Source organism: Myotis myotis, unplaced genomic scaffold (assembly GCF_014108235.1).
Source record: "Myotis myotis isolate mMyoMyo1 unplaced genomic scaffold, mMyoMyo1.p scaffold_m19_p_25, whole genome shotgun sequence".
In the NCBI taxonomy this organism is placed as follows: Eukaryota; Metazoa; Chordata; class Mammalia; order Chiroptera; family Vespertilionidae; genus Myotis; species Myotis myotis.
Window position 1 is genome coordinate 3,732,577 of NW_023416330.1, and position 17,091 is coordinate 3,749,667.

Sequence of the window (17,091 nt, forward strand, 5' to 3'; positions counted from 1 at the left end):
AAGGCTTCGCTGTTAAGAAACCCCCCAAGGAAGGCATGCCAGCAGATTGAAGGAGAGAGACCTCTGGGCATCCCAGTGATACTGGAACAGCAGTGGATAAAATTCAGTGGACGCTCTTGTAACGAAATCCGCCATCAGCTCGAGAGACGAGGCGGCTTCTTCCCGTTGCTGCAAGCACGTTGCCTGGGGGCCTGGCAGTGTGGCTCCTGGCACTGTCTGCCCAGGGGGTCCTACTCTCCTGACCTGCCTGGTGCTCGGAGCTTCAGCCCTGTGAGCCGACCTTGTCCTCGTTGTTGTTGCAGCTCAGTATTTGGGTCTGTTTCCTGAAAAAGAGGGAACATGGGCTGTGATGGAGGCTGCAGTCGTGTGGTCCCTAGAATTCCACACGGAGCCATTTAAAACTCTGCTGGGAGTCACGTGTAATTTCACGGTCACTGCTTTGTCTGTCTGAGACAGTCCTTGGGCATCTCTTGCAGCTCCTTGAAGTACCTCCTTGGGGAATGTGTGCCTTTCCTTACTTACACTTTTCCTTCTTTTCTCTTACCTCTTTGCCCCTAATCTGGAAAAGTATACGCGTTTTCCTCTTCAGTGGACAGTTGAAACCAAATGCAAAAGCATGGAAAGGGAAACGAAAGCCTTTTATTTGTCCTGCTGCCTTGTAAGTCCTTTCAATGACAGTTAAGCTTTGACTTTGTGAATATTCATGTTTCTCAGCACTTTAGGAAAGTTTACACGAGTTTAATCTTTTCCATATACTTTTTTAAAAAATGTTATTGATTTCAGGGAGGAAGGGAGAGGGACAGAGAGATAGAAACATCAATGATGAGAGAGAATCATTGATCGGCTGCCTCCTGCACGAGCCCGAAACCCATTGAACTGTGATTTCCTGGTTCATGGGTCAACACTCAACCACTAAGCAACACTGACCAGGCTTCTCCATATACTTTTAACTTCCATGTCCCCCTTTTTTATTTATTTATTTATTTATTTCTATTTTTTAATCCTCACCTGAGGATATATTTTCCATTGCCTTTCAGACAGGGAGGGAGGGAGTGGATAGAGAAACATTGATGTGAGAGAGACACATTGACTGGTTGCCTCCCACAGGCACACCGACTGGGTGGGGAGCAAACCTGACACCCAGGTACGTGCCCTTGACCAGGAATCAAACCCACAACCCTTCAGTGTGCAGGCCTATGCTCTAACCACTGATCCACACTGTCCAGGGCCCATGGTCCTCTTTTTTGCCTATTTCTTGCTCAACTGTTTAAAATGGTTTTCTAAAAGAAAAGATACTATATGCAATAGTAAAATTGTGTTCCTAAATGTGGAATGAAGTATGAAAGATCATTTTAAAAATAACTAACATTATTGATAATCTTTAAAAAAAATTATTTTAAAATTTGCCGAAACCGGTTTGGCTCAGTGGATAGAGCGTCGGCTTGCGGACTGGGGGGTCCCAGGTTCGATTCCGGTCAGGGGCATGTACCTGGGTTGCGGGCACATCCCCAGTAGGAGATGTGTGGGAGGCAACTGATCGATGTTTCTCTCTCATCGATGTTTCTAACTCTCTATCTCTCTCCCTTCCTCTCTGTAAAAAATCAATAAAATATATTAAAAAATAAAAATTAAAAAAAATTATTTTAAAATTAAACCCTAAAAAAAATTTTTTTAATGAAATTAAGCCCTGTGGCTAGCCGCCGTTTCACAGCAGCAGGAGCTGAGCAAAGTGAGCAGCTACTTACTGTTCTGTACTCAGAGGCTTTAATTATGCTCTTTGACTTGAAATCTCCGGGGTCCGAGTTCACTGGGGCGCATGCCCAGAGAGAGCAGAATTAAATCCCTGTGCTGCCGAAGGCGGCGTCATTACGGAGCCAGGTTTATTGAACCCAGCGCTGCTGTTTCCTGTCCCCTCCCTCGGGAGCGTGTCCCTCTGCGTCCTGTGGGCACCGGCAGCCGGTGGCACCCGGGCACACCGGCCCCTCCTCCTGCTCTCGTCCTCTCTGTCCCCTCCCTCGGTCTCGCCTTCCTCAGATGAACAAATGGTCGGTGGCAGTCTGTTCTGTTCCTTTTCATTCAGAACCACACCATCTTAGGACACATTTTTTTACAGATTTTAAATTAAGATTCAGTGTACATGGTTTTGAGAAAAAGCCATTTATGACTGTAAAGTTGTTTTGCTGTATTTTCAGGTTTTTAAAATATGTTTACAATAGTGTGAACATTTTAAGGTCTTCAGTAGTTTAACTCAATTTAATTACATGTTTTTGTCCAATAGAAAAAAACTTCAATATAAAATATACCTGCAGATACTGTTAAAGCTTTAGATCGATGCTGTTTTGCTTTAACAAAAAATGATGGTGCATTTCCATAGATGCATTATTTCTGTGACTAAAACATCCCTTTCCAATCCTGCAATCTTACAAAGGTCTATAAATAAAGCCTCTTTACTGATCATTAAATCTAGAACCACTAGTATTCTTTTGAATGCCTGTACATTGTTTTTCCCTCTGAGGTTAGAAATGTAATACAGGAATCTCGGACTCATACTTGGTCGTCTGCATTTACTAGTGTGTCTGCCAGTGACATGCAGGTCAGCAGGCCTGGGGCTGGGTTGGCACCCAGGAGGACCGTGCTGGGTGCCCGGCCACTGCCTCGGAAATCTGTGGTCTAAAGGAAGACCTGATGTTAGTACAAGGCAGACGACTCCAAACGTGAGTGGTTCACAAAACTCTAGTGGAACTGTCAAAACTGGGGCGATTCCTTGAGACTTGAGGGTCTTCAGGAAGGTCTTGTGGGCCTTTGAACTGAACTTTGAGGGTGTAGTCATTTCCTGAGGCCACCGTTGCACATCCTCTGGCGGCCCTCAGGAAGAACTCTGCCCAGGCCTCTCTCGGCTTTTGCGGTTGCCCATAGCTCCTGGTGTCCTTGGCTTGTGGCTGCATCACTCTGATCTCTGCTTCCGTCTTCCCAGGGCCATCTCCTCTGGGTCTGTCTGTGCGTTCTCCTCTTCTCTCTCTGGTCATTGGACCGAGGGCCCAGCCTAGTCCAGGATGATCTCATCTCAAGATCCTTACTTTAATTATCAGAGACCTTTATTCCAAATAAGGTCTCCTTCCGACATGCCAGGAGGAGATAGCTCTTCAAGCCACGACAGAAAGGCAAGTGGGATGGGGACGCGCTGTTCTCGAGGAGAGGCCAGCAGGCACACAGCAGACACGGGAACAAGGGTCACATTCCCAAAGGAAGTATCGACATTAAGGTTCCTAGGGGGTGTGATGGGTTACAGTTCGATTCCTAGAAACATGAAATGATGAGTGTGTGTGTGTGTGTGTGTGTGTGTGTGTGTGTGGTGGGGGAAGGGAGGGGGCTTTGGGGGTGTAGTAGTGGGACCTGTCAGGAATTATTGAGCCAAGGGTGGTATGTAGTCACATCTTTTAGAAAGAAAAATGTGTATTAATCGCTTGCATTTAAACTTTGGTGTGGCATTTTTAAGTTGTTTTGTTAACCTTTGCAAATTAAACACTTGACCACATATTTTCTGCTTCCCAAAGGCATTCTTCAGCAGCTCCCTTGAACAATGATGTTGGGTTAGCATATTGTTATTGGAAGGGGAGTGAGATGTCATGTCATTCCACAAACAGCCTCCCCTGGTAGACCAGTAGCTCAGGTGCCAATAGAATACCCTGTAATTATGCTTCTACCCAGTGAGCTATAAAATAACAAAAGAATGGAACGTTGAGATACTATCTTAACCCCAGTTACCTGCTGAATAATGAGAATGTGAACTTCGTGCCTGCTCAGGAATTTTATAATGCATTCCAAACAACCTGTTATTGTTGAAAGGTTTTGTTGTTTTTTCTTTTTGGTTGAACTCCAGATCACTCTAGTTTTCACTATTTCTGTGTATTTTTCCCTTCAAGTGAATGTGTGTGCCCTCAGCCTTGACTCAACAAGGGCTTCATCGTAGCGTAAGTCACACAGACGAAGCCACCTAACGTCAGAAAGCTGTTCTGTGCGTGGAGAAGCAATGACATTTTAGAACATTTTACCTTCTTTTCCTGACTTAAATGCTGACACTTTTGTCATTGATGTTGTTTTATTACATTAATGACAATCTGTTCATACTGAGAACCAAAATAAATTTTGTTGTAATTTGTTTTACATATTTAACATTTTCCTTTTGCCTTGTTGAGTCAAGCTTTCTACATTTAAGAAAAGTATTGTACACCCTCCTCGAGCCCCAGAACCCCAGTCTAATCCTGAGAAAAACATCAGCCATGGGTGAGGGGGGTCCTCCCAGGACCCGCCCGGCCCCCTTCAGAAGGACCCGAGCCCCCACACAGGGAAGGTCTGCGAGGCCGTCACAGCCACAGGAGCTGTTTGGGAGACGCGGCTGAACGCTATGTGCTGTCCTGGGGAGTTAAAAACTAAGGAAATCTGAGTCACGAATGGATTTCTGTTAATAATTAGTCCACTATTATTTTATCGGTTCATTAGTTGTAACAAATGTAAGACGTCAGTGATGGAGGAGACCTGACTCTCGCTGTTGGGGGGCTGGTGGATGCTCAGGACAGAACCCGGGGAGCCCCACTCCCACACCACTCTCCCTTCCCGTGGACACACACGTACAGAGGACCCAGAGGCCCAGCCCCCGGCAGGTCCCTGCTGACGTGGAGGCTGCAGGTACAAGCCGGGGAGTTCCGGGAGGACGTGGGAGAAGTCAAAGTCAGGGCAGACTTGGAGGAACTCGGACTGTGCTCCACGCTTACACCCACACCCGTCAGCGGAGGGGAGCGCCCTGCCGGCGTGCGCACCACCTCCGACCAGTCCTCACGTAGGACTGGGTTATAGCTCAGAGTATGGAGTAAACGTCATGCGTCCACATTGAGGCAGACAGACAGAAGCTCCTGCAGTGTGGAAGGAGGGGGAGAGTACAGTGGAGACAGCTTCTACCTGAGCCAGGTGAGCCAGTCATGCTGACAGCAGGTGCACCCTCGATGTAGTGGGATGAGGGGGTGTTCTACCTGCAGTCTTCCTCCCAGCACACAGCCCCAAGGTTGAGATCATGAGAGCCAAGCTACAGACTACATGCCCAATACCCCTCTAAACAGTCAGGGTCCTCAAAAACAAGGTCTGGCAGCTGTGACCATCTGGGGGAACAAGGAGCTGGTGACTAAATGTGCCCTCCTGTTTGGGATCCTGGATCCGATAAAGGGCATTAGGGAAATTAGGAAATCCAACAAAGTGTGAACTTGAATGATAACGTGTCAGTGTTGTCCGTTAGTTGTGATAAATGTGCCACAGTAATATCAGAGGTTCACTTCAGGGGGAACCTGGTGTTGGGGGGTTGGGGTGTACCAGGAACCGATTCATTATCACAGCTTTTCTCTAAATCTAAAGTTGTTTAAAATAAAATGTTCATTTAAATATTTTTCAAAAATCAACAGGAGTTAAAATGTACCTTAAAAATTTGTTTGACACTAAACTTAGAGTTTAAAATATTAAAAGTTTGAGTATTCCTTTTTATAGTATTTTAAGATTGTATCTCAGATATTCATATTGAGATAGTATCATCTATAATAGGTGTGCTCCTTTTATGAAAGGGCGTGATTCAGTTAGTGAACAAAACATCTTGTAAGGTTTCCTTTCTGGGTGATGGATTATTACCTTTTATTATGTTAGTTTTCCTCTGGATCTCATTCATTTGAACTCAGGAGTGTGGGTGTGGCCGGCAACGTGTGACTTACATATTAGCTGAGAGGATGCTTGACTGTCTGCACAATCCCCACTGAGCTGGTGGCAAGGAAACAGCATGTGTCACAGCAGAGCAGTCGTGTTCTTGGCAAGGGGGGCACAGCGTGCAGGGACGGTCAGAACTGCCTGTGCAGCTGTTCTGAGAGCGTCTGTGCTTCAGTTCTTCCTCATGCGATACTCCCGTTTTCCCATAGATCCGTGTTCCGGGGAACATGGGAACACACAGACTTGACTTCATCATCCATTTTCCAACTGCCACTCTCATCTATATATATAAAAGCCAAGCGACCAGAATGATGGAATGACCGGTCGCTAGGACACATACTGCGGTGGCCAGCTGGCCCAATCGAGGCCCTGATCAGCCAACCTCCCGTGTCCCTTCCCCCCCGTCGGCCCAGCCCCAATCAGCCCCCATCAGGGCAGCCGGCAGGACCCCACCCGTGCACGAATTTGTGCACCAGGCCTCTAGTTCATTCATAAATCCCACATTTGCCCTGGGTCGTGCCCGCAATGCTGTTGTGACGGTTGATGTCTCTCCTCCATTTGGGCATCAACCAGAGGGGACCCTGGCCTCTAGCACAGCGGAAATGTTGGTAGCAAGGCCTTGCCTGCATCCAAGTTCTCCTATTTCATTATCTCTGCCCGGGGCATTCCTTGGCAGCCTCCTAACCAAAGCAGGCAGGAGTGATTCTTACAACAAGACAGCCTGAAGCCTGTGCACAGTCCGACGGACAGGTCTCCCGCAGCCTCGACCCTCCCTGCCAGAGCTGCCGCCTGCTTACTGACACGCCCTATTCTGTTTCCTTCCCTGGCTCACTTCCCCTGTCCTCAGGGTCAGCTTCGGGAGAACCCACACTAAGATCCTATGCAATAAATAGTTATTGACTGAATTAGTGTACTAGATGAGTAAGATCCCGATCATTCAAAGTATCCAGGAAAGGAAAGACGATTAGAGCTTGCAGTCGCTGTGAACGAGACATACAGTGCCGACTGGTGTGAAGTGCATAGAGGATGCTGTACATTCAGAGGCGGAGGCCATTGCCCCCCTCATTCCTCACCCACTGGCTCAGGATGCTCACCACCTGTGTGAGCCCATGTGGCCCTTTGCTCATGTCCAGGCACCAGGCGCCCTCCCTCTCTGCCAGCATGTGAGCTGGGAGGGCAGGGACCGTGTCTGCCATGTTCATCTTTGTTCCCAACAGCAGGGACAGTGCCTAGCAGACAGCAGTGCCCCACAGGTATCTGCCGGCCACACCCGGCCACGCCCGGCCACGGGCAGATGCAGCCACTTAGCCTCCACGAGGAGCTGCAGTCTTGGACCGGTTGAAATCCCACTGTGCTCACTTTCTAACTGTCCGACTTCGGGCCAGTTACTTCGCTTCTGTGAGCCTCAGTTTGCTCATGTGAAAGTGAAGAAATGAAGGCATCGCCCTCAAGGTTGTTACATAAATTCAACAAGGTAATTCAATGTAACGTCTGGTATTACAGTGCGAAGATGCTTGTTCCATAGTGAGCACATAGACGGCGTCTGAGGTTGGGTTGAAATTGGAGACTAAAAGGCAAAGAAGGATATTTAAGTTAAAGCAGATTGAATTCAAGCAAGTGAGATTAAGGACAGTAGGGGACCCAGTAGGGAGCTGTTTGCCTGGACCTGAGCACAGGGCGTGGGAAACAGGTTACAGGGGAGCCGGGTCACCGAGGCCCCTGGCCGGACCAAGACGTGGGACGCGGTGCAGGAGCAGGAGGGGAGACAGATGAGGAGGGGCTGTCCAGGGGCTGATGGGATGATGCGTTAGGATTATAGTGCCCGGAAGAGAGGTCAGAATTGAACACAGGCTTGGCAGAGGTTCACCAGCTGATCATGGAGTTGGCAGTCAGTACACACTGTTCCCCCCAGTAGGAAATGTAAGAACATCAAGGGTCCTTCCACAGCGAAAGGACTTTGGTTAGTTTTATGTGGTCGTCTACGTCTTCCCACGCTGCACGGATCGCGGTGGGCCCCGTAGAGCGTCACAGAGTCCTGGAGGTGCCCACTGAGCTGAGCCATGGAGCCAGGCTGGGAGTTAGGTGACTGCAGGCCGGGGCAGGAGGGCCATCATCCTCGAGAAGAGCACAGCTTTGGAATCAAGAGGCATCTGGGTTCAAATTCTGGCTCCACAATTTCTCCGTCATGTCCGTGGGCTGAGGGTAGTGAAGGAGGAGTTACCTGGGCTGAGAAGAGATGGGAAAGCGTTCCAGGCCGAGAACCCAGCCGCCGAAGCCCCTGCAGAAGCAGAGGGCGTGACATTGAGGAGGGACTGAGGGAAGGCCTGGTGGCTGGAGGAAGTCCTGTGGGGATGGGGGCCGGGCCTGTCCGGGCAGAGCTTCCTAGGCTGCGTCGGAATTCTTTTCTCTAAAGTCCTCGGGAGCCATTGCGTTCTCAGCAGAGGGCTGATGTAGTTAGATTTGCGTCTGGCAAAACCATTCTGGATGCCACGTGGGCAGCTGGAAAAGGAGCAAGATGGAAAGCAGAGACCAGTTAGGAAGTCAGGGTATTTATGTCAGATTGAGGGCAGTGGCCATGGAGGTAGAGGGAAACAGGTGGGTTTAAGGGAGAACCGGGTGACAGCCCTGACCGGTTTGGCTCAGTGGATAGAGCATCAGCCTATGGACCAAAGGGTCCTGGGTTTGATTCCTATCAAGGGCACGTACCTTGGTTGGGTTGCAGGTTCCTCCCCAGCCCGGACCCTGGTCAGGGACCGTGGAGGAGGCAACCAATCAATGTGTTTCTCTCACATCGATGTTTCTCTCTGTCTTTCCCGCTCTCTTTCACTCTCTCTAAAAATCAATGGAAAAATATCCTCAGGTGAGGATTTCAGAGAGAGAGAGAGAGAGAGAGATGGATAGATAGGTTTGGGTGATAAATTGGTGAAGGCGAAGGAGGCGATATGACGAGGATGCTGCCTGGATTTCTGTATCATTGGTCGGGGGCGGGACCACTCTCTTACCTAATAAATATGCCGTAAACCCCCACAATACACTGTCGTCCCTTTTGTCAGTTGTCAGCTAACTTTTACCAGTTAACTGGCATGCGTCCAAAACGGAAACCATTCCCATTCCTTCCATATGCGCTGGAATATTTGCGAATTTTCTTTACAAACCCAGAGATGTCACTAGCAAGTCTGATTTTAAAGTTGGGCGACCAGAGTTGGTACGCGAGGTTTGCGGCTATAGGCGCGCATGGTGTGTGGGGAAGCCCGCCGCTTGCGTCTGTAGATGTTTAGGGCGTACAGTGGGTTTACAGAGAATAAGAAAGATGTGCATTTTTCCACGTGGTTACCGTTTTCAGTGTGCTTTTGTGTGGGCCCATACTCCCATATGGTATTTTCATAAGTGGTACCTTCGTGTGAAATGAAATTAATTTTCAGTTGTTCACTGCCAGTATGTAGAAATACGATAGCGTGTTCTTTGTTTATTAGCTCTGCCTTCTGTGACTTTGCTGAACTCTGTTTATTAAAGATCTGGAAACTTTTTTGTAGTCTTTGGTACTTTCTCTGTAGAAAGTCATATAGACTGCAAATTAAAACAGTTTTGCTTTTTCCTTTTCAATCTGTGCGCTTTGTGTTTTTTCTGGCCTTCGGGCGCCAGCGAGGCCCTCCAGCCCGGCGTTGGGTCAGCGGAGTGAACACCCAGGTCTTCTCCTCACTCACACAGGGAAAACGTTCCATATTTCCCATTAAGTCCATCAGCAGTAGGCTTTCCATACGTACTCTGCGTCCCTTCAAGGGAGTTCTTTATTGTTACTGATATTTGCCTTTCTTTTTCGTTCCTTCTTAGCAGAAGACTCGGAAAGTGGCGTTTACATGCGATTCATGAGGTCACACAAGTGTTACGACATCGTCCCAACCAGTTCAAAGCTCGTTGTCTTTGATACTACATTACAAGTAAGTGTGCCCGGCTTGCAGGAGTTGTTGGCGTGTTATGGGGATGGCTACCTTGTGAGGTCATTTCAGTCCGAAAATACCCGCAGACACGCACTGGGGCCTCGCCACGCGCGGCGCGGTGCCGAGGTTCTGTCTGGGTTCCTCATCGTCACGGCAGCCTCATGGGGAACGTGCGGAGAAGGAAACGCAAGTTCTGAGTGGAAGAGCTTAAGTCACCAACCGAAACCACAGATTCTAGAATGTAAGATCCTGGCCCACGGAGCGGGCGAGGATGGGGTCTGGACCGCAGTCTGTGTGGGGTGCACGCCTCCCTCAGCGTGTCAGGTGTTTATTTTTACTTAGTAGAATATGTCACAAATTAATTGGAAATAACACTGGTGAAAAAGGGAAAAATACTGTGGTGGGTAATCTCCTGAGAGAACTTTATTGATCTCTTTTAGCAGAAAATTTAAACCTGCCCTTTTTGGTATTAAAACTGTGCTTTTTACAGCTCATTTTTTACCAATATGACTATGGAAAAGTGCTAAATAAGACATTCAGTGTAATAGCAAATGCCCCCGTACATGCATGTCTGCGTTTAGCGGCCTATGGCACGCGTCTTTGCCGGGGAGGATTGTCTTTGGTTGTGTTCTCCCCAGAAGTAGCGGCAGAGCCAGAAATTCCTGGGAATCGCACTTTATTAGGGTCCTTCCCAGGAGAGTCCCTACGGGCTGGGGAGCCTGGGAAGGCGGAAGCCTGCGGGTCAGATCTCAGACAGAGGCCCCAGGAGGGCGCTGCACTGACGCGAGGCAGCAGGCCAAGGGTGAGGGCCAGGTGACCTCGCTGTCCTGGGAGGGGTGCGCCCAGGCTCTGCCCGCTCTGTCTGTGCTCTGGGACCGCGCCCCGCCCGCGCCAGCCTGGTCTGTGTCGCTCCAGCAGCTCACCCGCCCCAGGTCTTCTTCAGAGGACACCTGGGCTCCTGGGGCCACCCTGCCTGCATTCCTTCTCAGGAATGTGAAAACGGCCTTGTTCTCCTTGCGTTTTATTTCCCAGCTGGTTTTGATGAGCATCTAGAAATACAACTGATTTTTGTAAATTGACCTGATTTATATCTTACAATTTTGCTAAATTCACTTACCAGGGACCCTTTAAGGACCCTCTAGACCCCGAAGAGGAGAAGGAAGCTGCAAACACTGTTAGAGTAGGAACATAAGGGACAGCAGCTCTAGAGGTGTGGTCTCTACCACTGTAACTACAGATTTTAGGAGTCAAAGAACTAGAAAGTCCAATTCCCCAGCAGAACTGCTGGGTCAGCCCGGCTCACCCGCTGCCACCCCCAAAGGCTCACTTCTCCAAGGACCCGGGTCCTGACCGCTGGTTTCCCGCCACCAGAAGAATGACAGCCACCACGGCCTGAGTGCTCTCACTCAGCTTCCCCCTCACCAGGAAACGATCTTTCTCCTGAATTTAGAATTTAGCCAAAGTGAGTAATACATGAACAATGCAGGGCCAGCCTGCCGTGAGGAATGTCCGTAGACCAGCGGTTCCCAGGAGCCCCTCCCACCCAGGCTCTGGCTGTGGACGGGGACAGGAGGTGACGCAGCTGGCACCAGCGCAGGAGCAGGAGGCGTGGCTGGGCAGCTCCTTACTCTCCGGGCCTGTGCCCCTCACTCTTTGGGCACCTGACCATGGCCAGCTGTGGCCGGACAGGTCAGATAACACCCCGTTTATGGGGACACTCAGGCTGCATGGTCACTTGGCCTTTCCTCATTTGTTGTTCAGTCTCTACCAGGGCCCAGGAGGAAGCCAGGAACCATTTCTCAGAAGGAAAAAAAATAATCTGCAGAAAAAGACAGGGTTTCCGCCATTTTTCCCCCAAATCCCTAGCATCTGCTCTGTGGATCCCCTGTTGGTGCCTGACAGGGCTTCCTTTGCGCGTATCCCTGGCTGTGACTCCGCTGGTTGTGGGCCACGTGGACCAGGAGCCTGCACTTGCTGCAGAGGGCATTCCTGCTCTGGTCCCTCTGAGAACAGCGGGCTCGTCAGCAAATGTGTCGGAGCAGCCGCTCAGGTCAGTGCGTGTCGCTTCCAGAAGCCCAGATGGGTGCCCCGCAGGCCATGTGCAGAGCGGCCACTCGGACTTTCCAGAGGGCGTCTAACGCTCCGGCCAGCGCCTCCCCCTCTGGGTGGCAGGTGTCTCGTGAGGCATCTGAGGCGTTGTTGCTTCCTGCACATCAGATCCAGTGAGCAGGGTCATGCAGACTGCTTGGGGCCTGGACAGTGTGTCTCAGCAACAGTGGCCAGTCCCCGAGATACCACGCCCAGATGCTGCTGCAGTTGGCCCTCCGGTGATCAAGTGGACAGTTTCCTCAGGAGGACGCAGTCACAGAGCAGTTTAATGGGGGTGTTCAGGGTGGGGAGTTCCCCTCCTTGAGGACAGAATGTCTGCCTGAGTGAGGTGCTATTTTTCTGCAAGGCATTTGCCCCTCCACCCCCACTTTATTTATTCAGTCCTTTATAGCAGTATAGGTGCATGAAGATATATACATGCATGTAAACATATATGTATCTTCCATTAGGTTACAATCCATTACTACTTTATTTTCTTATTCAAATTATTCCGGTTAACATGATTGTTAATTATGCCAATGAAAGGGGAAACAAGCAAGTATCCAAATCATTGACTTTTTGCCAAGCCCACGTTTTTAGAACAAAATGTAAAAAATATAGGACGAAGAACATAGAGTCCGAAGTGAGTCAAAGAAGGGATGACCAGGCGGGGCTGCCGGCTGATCTCAGTTGGGATTGGATATCATCCATGGCGGGGAGGGGCTTGCATATGTTAAAAGCTGGGAGGAAAGGGCAGGGCTGGCCTGCTCAGAATTCTGGCCGCAGGTGGCAACAAGGAGGAGGTGACCCTCTTCAGCTCCTGGTGTACTTCCTAATTTTCAAGGAAAATGATCTTCAGAGTGGAAAAAGTATAATAAATGGTGATTAGAGGAAATGAAAGCCTGCGGTCGCTGTGGAGATCACAGGAGGGCCCCCGTCTGCATTAAATCAGGCCCAGATGAGTCAGGTCCTAATATAATGAGGGTGGACTGCCAAGCTCTTACAACGCTAGAGGAATTGTGGAGAATGGTCAGTCCCAGGTAAGACGTTTGAATGGATAATTAACAAAAAAATAGAAGAAGCAATCATCTCTAGGAAGCTGTCCTGCATTGACAGGAAACAAAGGTCACGGAAGGTGAACCTTGTGGGCCCTGCCAGGCGTGTCTGGGTTCCGCTGGCAGCTGCAGGGCCTGCGTGATGTCCCGATGGATAAGAGGCGGAGTTTGCAGCTCAGTGAGTGAATTAACAGCTCATGTGGACCTGAAGAGGATGTTGATTAAATCTCCATGCGCCTGGATTGAGGTTTCTGGTTGTATCAGGGCCCCTTGTGGGCCATTTCACATCACCTGTTCCTCCATCCACCACCAGCCTCAGCCCAGCGCGGCCGCCTCCGGCTTCGTTAACCAACAGAGGACAGAAGCCAGTGGATAAGCGCTCCCTTGCACCCTCAGAATGGACGCCCTGAGAAGATCCGAATGTAATGAGTGTCAGTCTGCCCACACCTGTAGCCAGGCTGGTCACCCACCCACATCTTGGTCCACCTGCCGGCCCATTTCAGCCCTTCCATCCTCCACGCCTCCTCCTGGAATCACGTTCCCAACAAACTGTTCAGGCCAGGCTCTGCCTCCCAGGCCCCCAGCTAAGGCACGTGTCAGACCCCATAGGATTCTTTTACTGTAAGGTCATCTGATTAACGAATGACTTGAACCCAGGAGAAGTAGCTGAGAATAATCAGTGTCCAGGAAAATTTCCCAACAAGCTAAGACATTCTTGGGACCAGTCATAAGTAGATGAAAGGATAGCCTCTCAGTGCTCCAGAGAACAATAAAACTGGTGCTGGTTTCACTCCTGCTGTTTTCTTTCTTCCTTCCTTTCTCTTTTCTTTTCTTTCTTTTTTAATCCTCACCAAGGATATGTTTTTATTGATTTTAGAGAGAGAGAGAAATGTTGATATGAGAGAGAAACATCAATTGGTTGCCTTCCATACACGAGAATTCTTTAAAAAGATAGGAGCTTGTAAGACCATGTAATAAATAACTTCAAAATGCAATGGGTATTTAATTTTAATGTAAAACGTTTTTTTGTACTCGTTCAGTGGAAACTTAATCTCGCCCTGGGTAAAGCTAGCAATAAAACCACGGGTCCGCAAGGTGTTAAGCGTTCAAGGTGGGGTAACCAAGTGGACACCAACAGTGTGAGGGTGCGCTTTGTTCACAGGCTGGCTTCTTGCTCGTGAGTCATCTTTTCCTTGGCAGCCCCAGTGTTCCTATCTGTATATTTCTGGAGCAGTTTCTCCAGAAAATAGCCTTTTGATGGTGATGCCAAGTGGCTGCGGTTATGACCAGATTTGAAAGTCGTCCTGTTTGATTTGAGGCCTATCCCTGCGCCTGTGGGCCCACCCAGAGCCTCCAGTCTTGGGTGTTCTGTGTCCAGGGAGAGATCCGAGTGCTTCTCCCGACACCAGGCCCAGCCCCTCCCCAGCAAGGCTCTTCCTCTTGCGACTCGCCTCTCTCCGTCTGCTTTTTGTCCTAATGATCTCCTTGTTCATTCTGCTTCTAGTTTGTACTCCGTGTAGTCTGGGGATAACTTTTTAAGGGGGAAAGTGGTCAGAGGGCTTTTACTCGGCCATTTTTAAACCTAAGGAGTCATGAGGGACACTCCATAGCAACAGAAAGAGGATTGATTAGATCCCCTGGGGCAGGGGCGGGGCCTCAGCTTCGATTGGAGTGGTGTGGGCAGGCTTTGTTGTGGAGTCGAAAGTTAAAGGTGAATTGGTTTTAATCGGTAGCGTGGAAGGTTAGTCCGTTTGAACTTGAAGGAGCATCTATATATATAAAAGTCTAAGTGACCGCCTGACCATTCGCCCGGTAGCTGTGACGTGCAATGACCACTAGGGGGCAGATCAGTAGAGGAAGGAGCCCGATTCCTCACCAAATCGGCCATGGGTTAGGTTGCTGCTGGGGCACTGTCGGCCTCAAATCTGCTTCACCCGCACCCTGGACCCATCAGGGGATGTTGGAGGCCCAGTGCATGGATTTGTGCACCAGTGGGGTCCCTCAGCCTGACCTGCACCCTCTCACAATCCAGGACCCCTCGGGGGATATCAGAGAGCTGGTTTCGGCCCGATCCCCGCAGGCCAGGCCGAGGGACCCCACTGGTGCACGAATCCATGCATCAGGCCTCTAGTTGTGACATAGAGGCAAAAACAAAACAAAACACTGCAAGTTCAGAAACTAAGGAGTCCGCAAGAGCTGCAGAGGTCAGGGGGGTGGCGGGGGGACTGGAATGTGGAGGGGAGGGTCTTGGATCCCGCTCCTAAGAAGCCAGGCCTCTTTACTCAGTGGAGAGCCATAAAGACAGGAGAGACGCCGTCGGGTATTGTTAAGCCCATTTGACAAGCTCTGATGTAAAAGTAAGAAACCAAATCAGACAGCTTTAAAGAGCTTTTAGCTCTTCATCAGCATTCATTTAAAAGCCCCACATCAATTGAATTACTAAAAATATATGTAAAATGATAGGAAAAGCAGCAGAGGAACCAGACTCCCATTTTCTGGAGCACAGATGTGCTATGGGCCATCTATTCTCAGAATGTCTCCACCCAACGAGGGCCCTGCTTGACTATTTTAAAAATCAGTTCTAGTGGTGAAGGCCCTGGGGGTGGGGGGGGAGCCAGGCTAGAAGGGGGCAGAAGGGAACATCTGTAATACTTTCAGCAATAAAGATTTAATTTTTAAAATCATTTCTATATTAAAACTTTCCATTTTATCTAAGTATCCCATTTGGTTGTCTGAAAACCCTCTTAAAAAGGAACTTTCTTTTAATCCTCACCTGAGGATATTTTTCCCATTGATTTTTAGAGAGTGAAAGGGAGGGAGGAGAAGGGGGGAGAGAGAAACATCGTTGTGAGACCCGTCAACTGCACAGGCCCGACTGGGGGTGAGGTGTGAACCCACAACCGAGGTCTGTGCCCTTGACCAGGAGTCAAACCTGAGACCCTTTGACCCAAGCAGGCCAATGCTCTAACCACTGAGCAACCGTCCGGGGCAAAAAGTAATTATTTTAATCCTCGCCTGAGGACTTGCTTAGAGAGAGGAAGAGAGAGAGAGAGAGAGAGAGAGAGAGAGAGAGAGAGAGACCAATGTGAGAGAGAAACAGCGATCAGTTGCCTTCCGTATGTGCCCCGACCAGGAATCAAACCGGCAACCTCTTGGTGCACAGGGAGGCACTCAACGAACTGAGCCACTCCATCCCGGCAAAAAAAAAAAAAAAAAAAATTTAAATTGGTAACAGTTTGAGCAAATGGCCTATCAGTTGAAAAGAGAAATTCTCAGTGGTCCTGGAGGCCTCCAGTTTTTCCTGGTTGGAATGGAATTGTCCCAGTCCTTTTCTTACTGCTGTTTATCGGCGAATTGGTGACACCCTGTGCCTTTGTAACTGTGAAGAGCTTTGTAATTATAGCTTTAAATTGCTCCTCAAACAACGCCATGCGCGCGTTTAAGAAGGCGAGGCCGGCCTCACTGCTGCAGAGAAGGGCAGCCAGGCACAGGTGGACACACGCCCCGAGGCATGTGTGTGTCTCGTCCACTGCGGAGTATTCTGTTGGGCTTTGGGGGTGGAATCGTGACTTCCTCCGTGACGTGTGGACATGTCAGCGGTGCGTGCGGGGGAATTAAAGCAGTAAATCTTTCTCTGCCTGCTCCCGGGCAGGCCAGCACAGAGTGGAAAATTAAAGTATTTATTCTTTTTGGCTCCGAGTGCCGACACCATGCTGCACGTCTTCACGACAAGCCCCGTGAACCCCGCAGTCCCTGTCAGTCCGTTTCATCACTCACAATGTCGAGGCTCAGAGAGGGTCAGACTGAGCCGAGGAAAAACTCCAGCACCTCCTTGGTGTTCGCTTGTTTTACCTTTTCCTCTCACCTTAAATTCTTACGGGTACCTGGCCGTCGACGCCTCCTTCAGGGGTTTTTCTGTCTCCCTGCCATTGACCTGCTTAGCGTCAGCCGTGTATTTCTGCTCAGAAGTAACTGGTCCGAGCGCACCATCGGTTTCCCACGTCCGTTCCCTGGCCTGTGTCTGCAGCACGTGTCTGCCTCCGCTGGAATCCTTTTCTCGGTGTCTCCGTATTCTGGCCACGGGATTCATTGAGTGACTCTGCAGCATTTCGGGCTGTGTAGCTTTTACATACCAGCTGGTCAGAGCCGTGCTCATGGGGAGAAGAGGATTTGTTTTTCTGTTTCTGAAAGAACATTCTTTACATTTACACGTGAAAATACACCCCCTGCTCACGCTGGTGTCCCTGTCCATCCGATGGTTGCTCCTT

The 17,091-nt window shown here is 49.5% G+C and overlaps 1 protein-coding gene across 12 annotated transcripts in view; it reads left to right on the forward strand.

Moving 5' to 3' along the window:
- Positions 1-17,091, forward strand: part of PRKAG2 (protein kinase AMP-activated non-catalytic subunit gamma 2) — a 226,317-nt gene that overhangs the window by 186,187 nt on the left and 23,039 nt on the right. For 6 of the 12 annotated variants that reach the window (XM_036356118.1, XM_036356116.1, XM_036356120.1 and 3 more), the window contains one exon: positions 9,574-9,680. In XM_036356118.1, coding sequence (XP_036212011.1) covers positions 9,574-9,680 — 107 coding nt within the window. The remainder of the gene's footprint in view (positions 1-9,573; positions 9,681-17,091) is intronic. The other 6 variants (XM_036356119.1, XM_036356117.1, XM_036356126.1 and 3 more) reach the window with 1 other exon arrangement.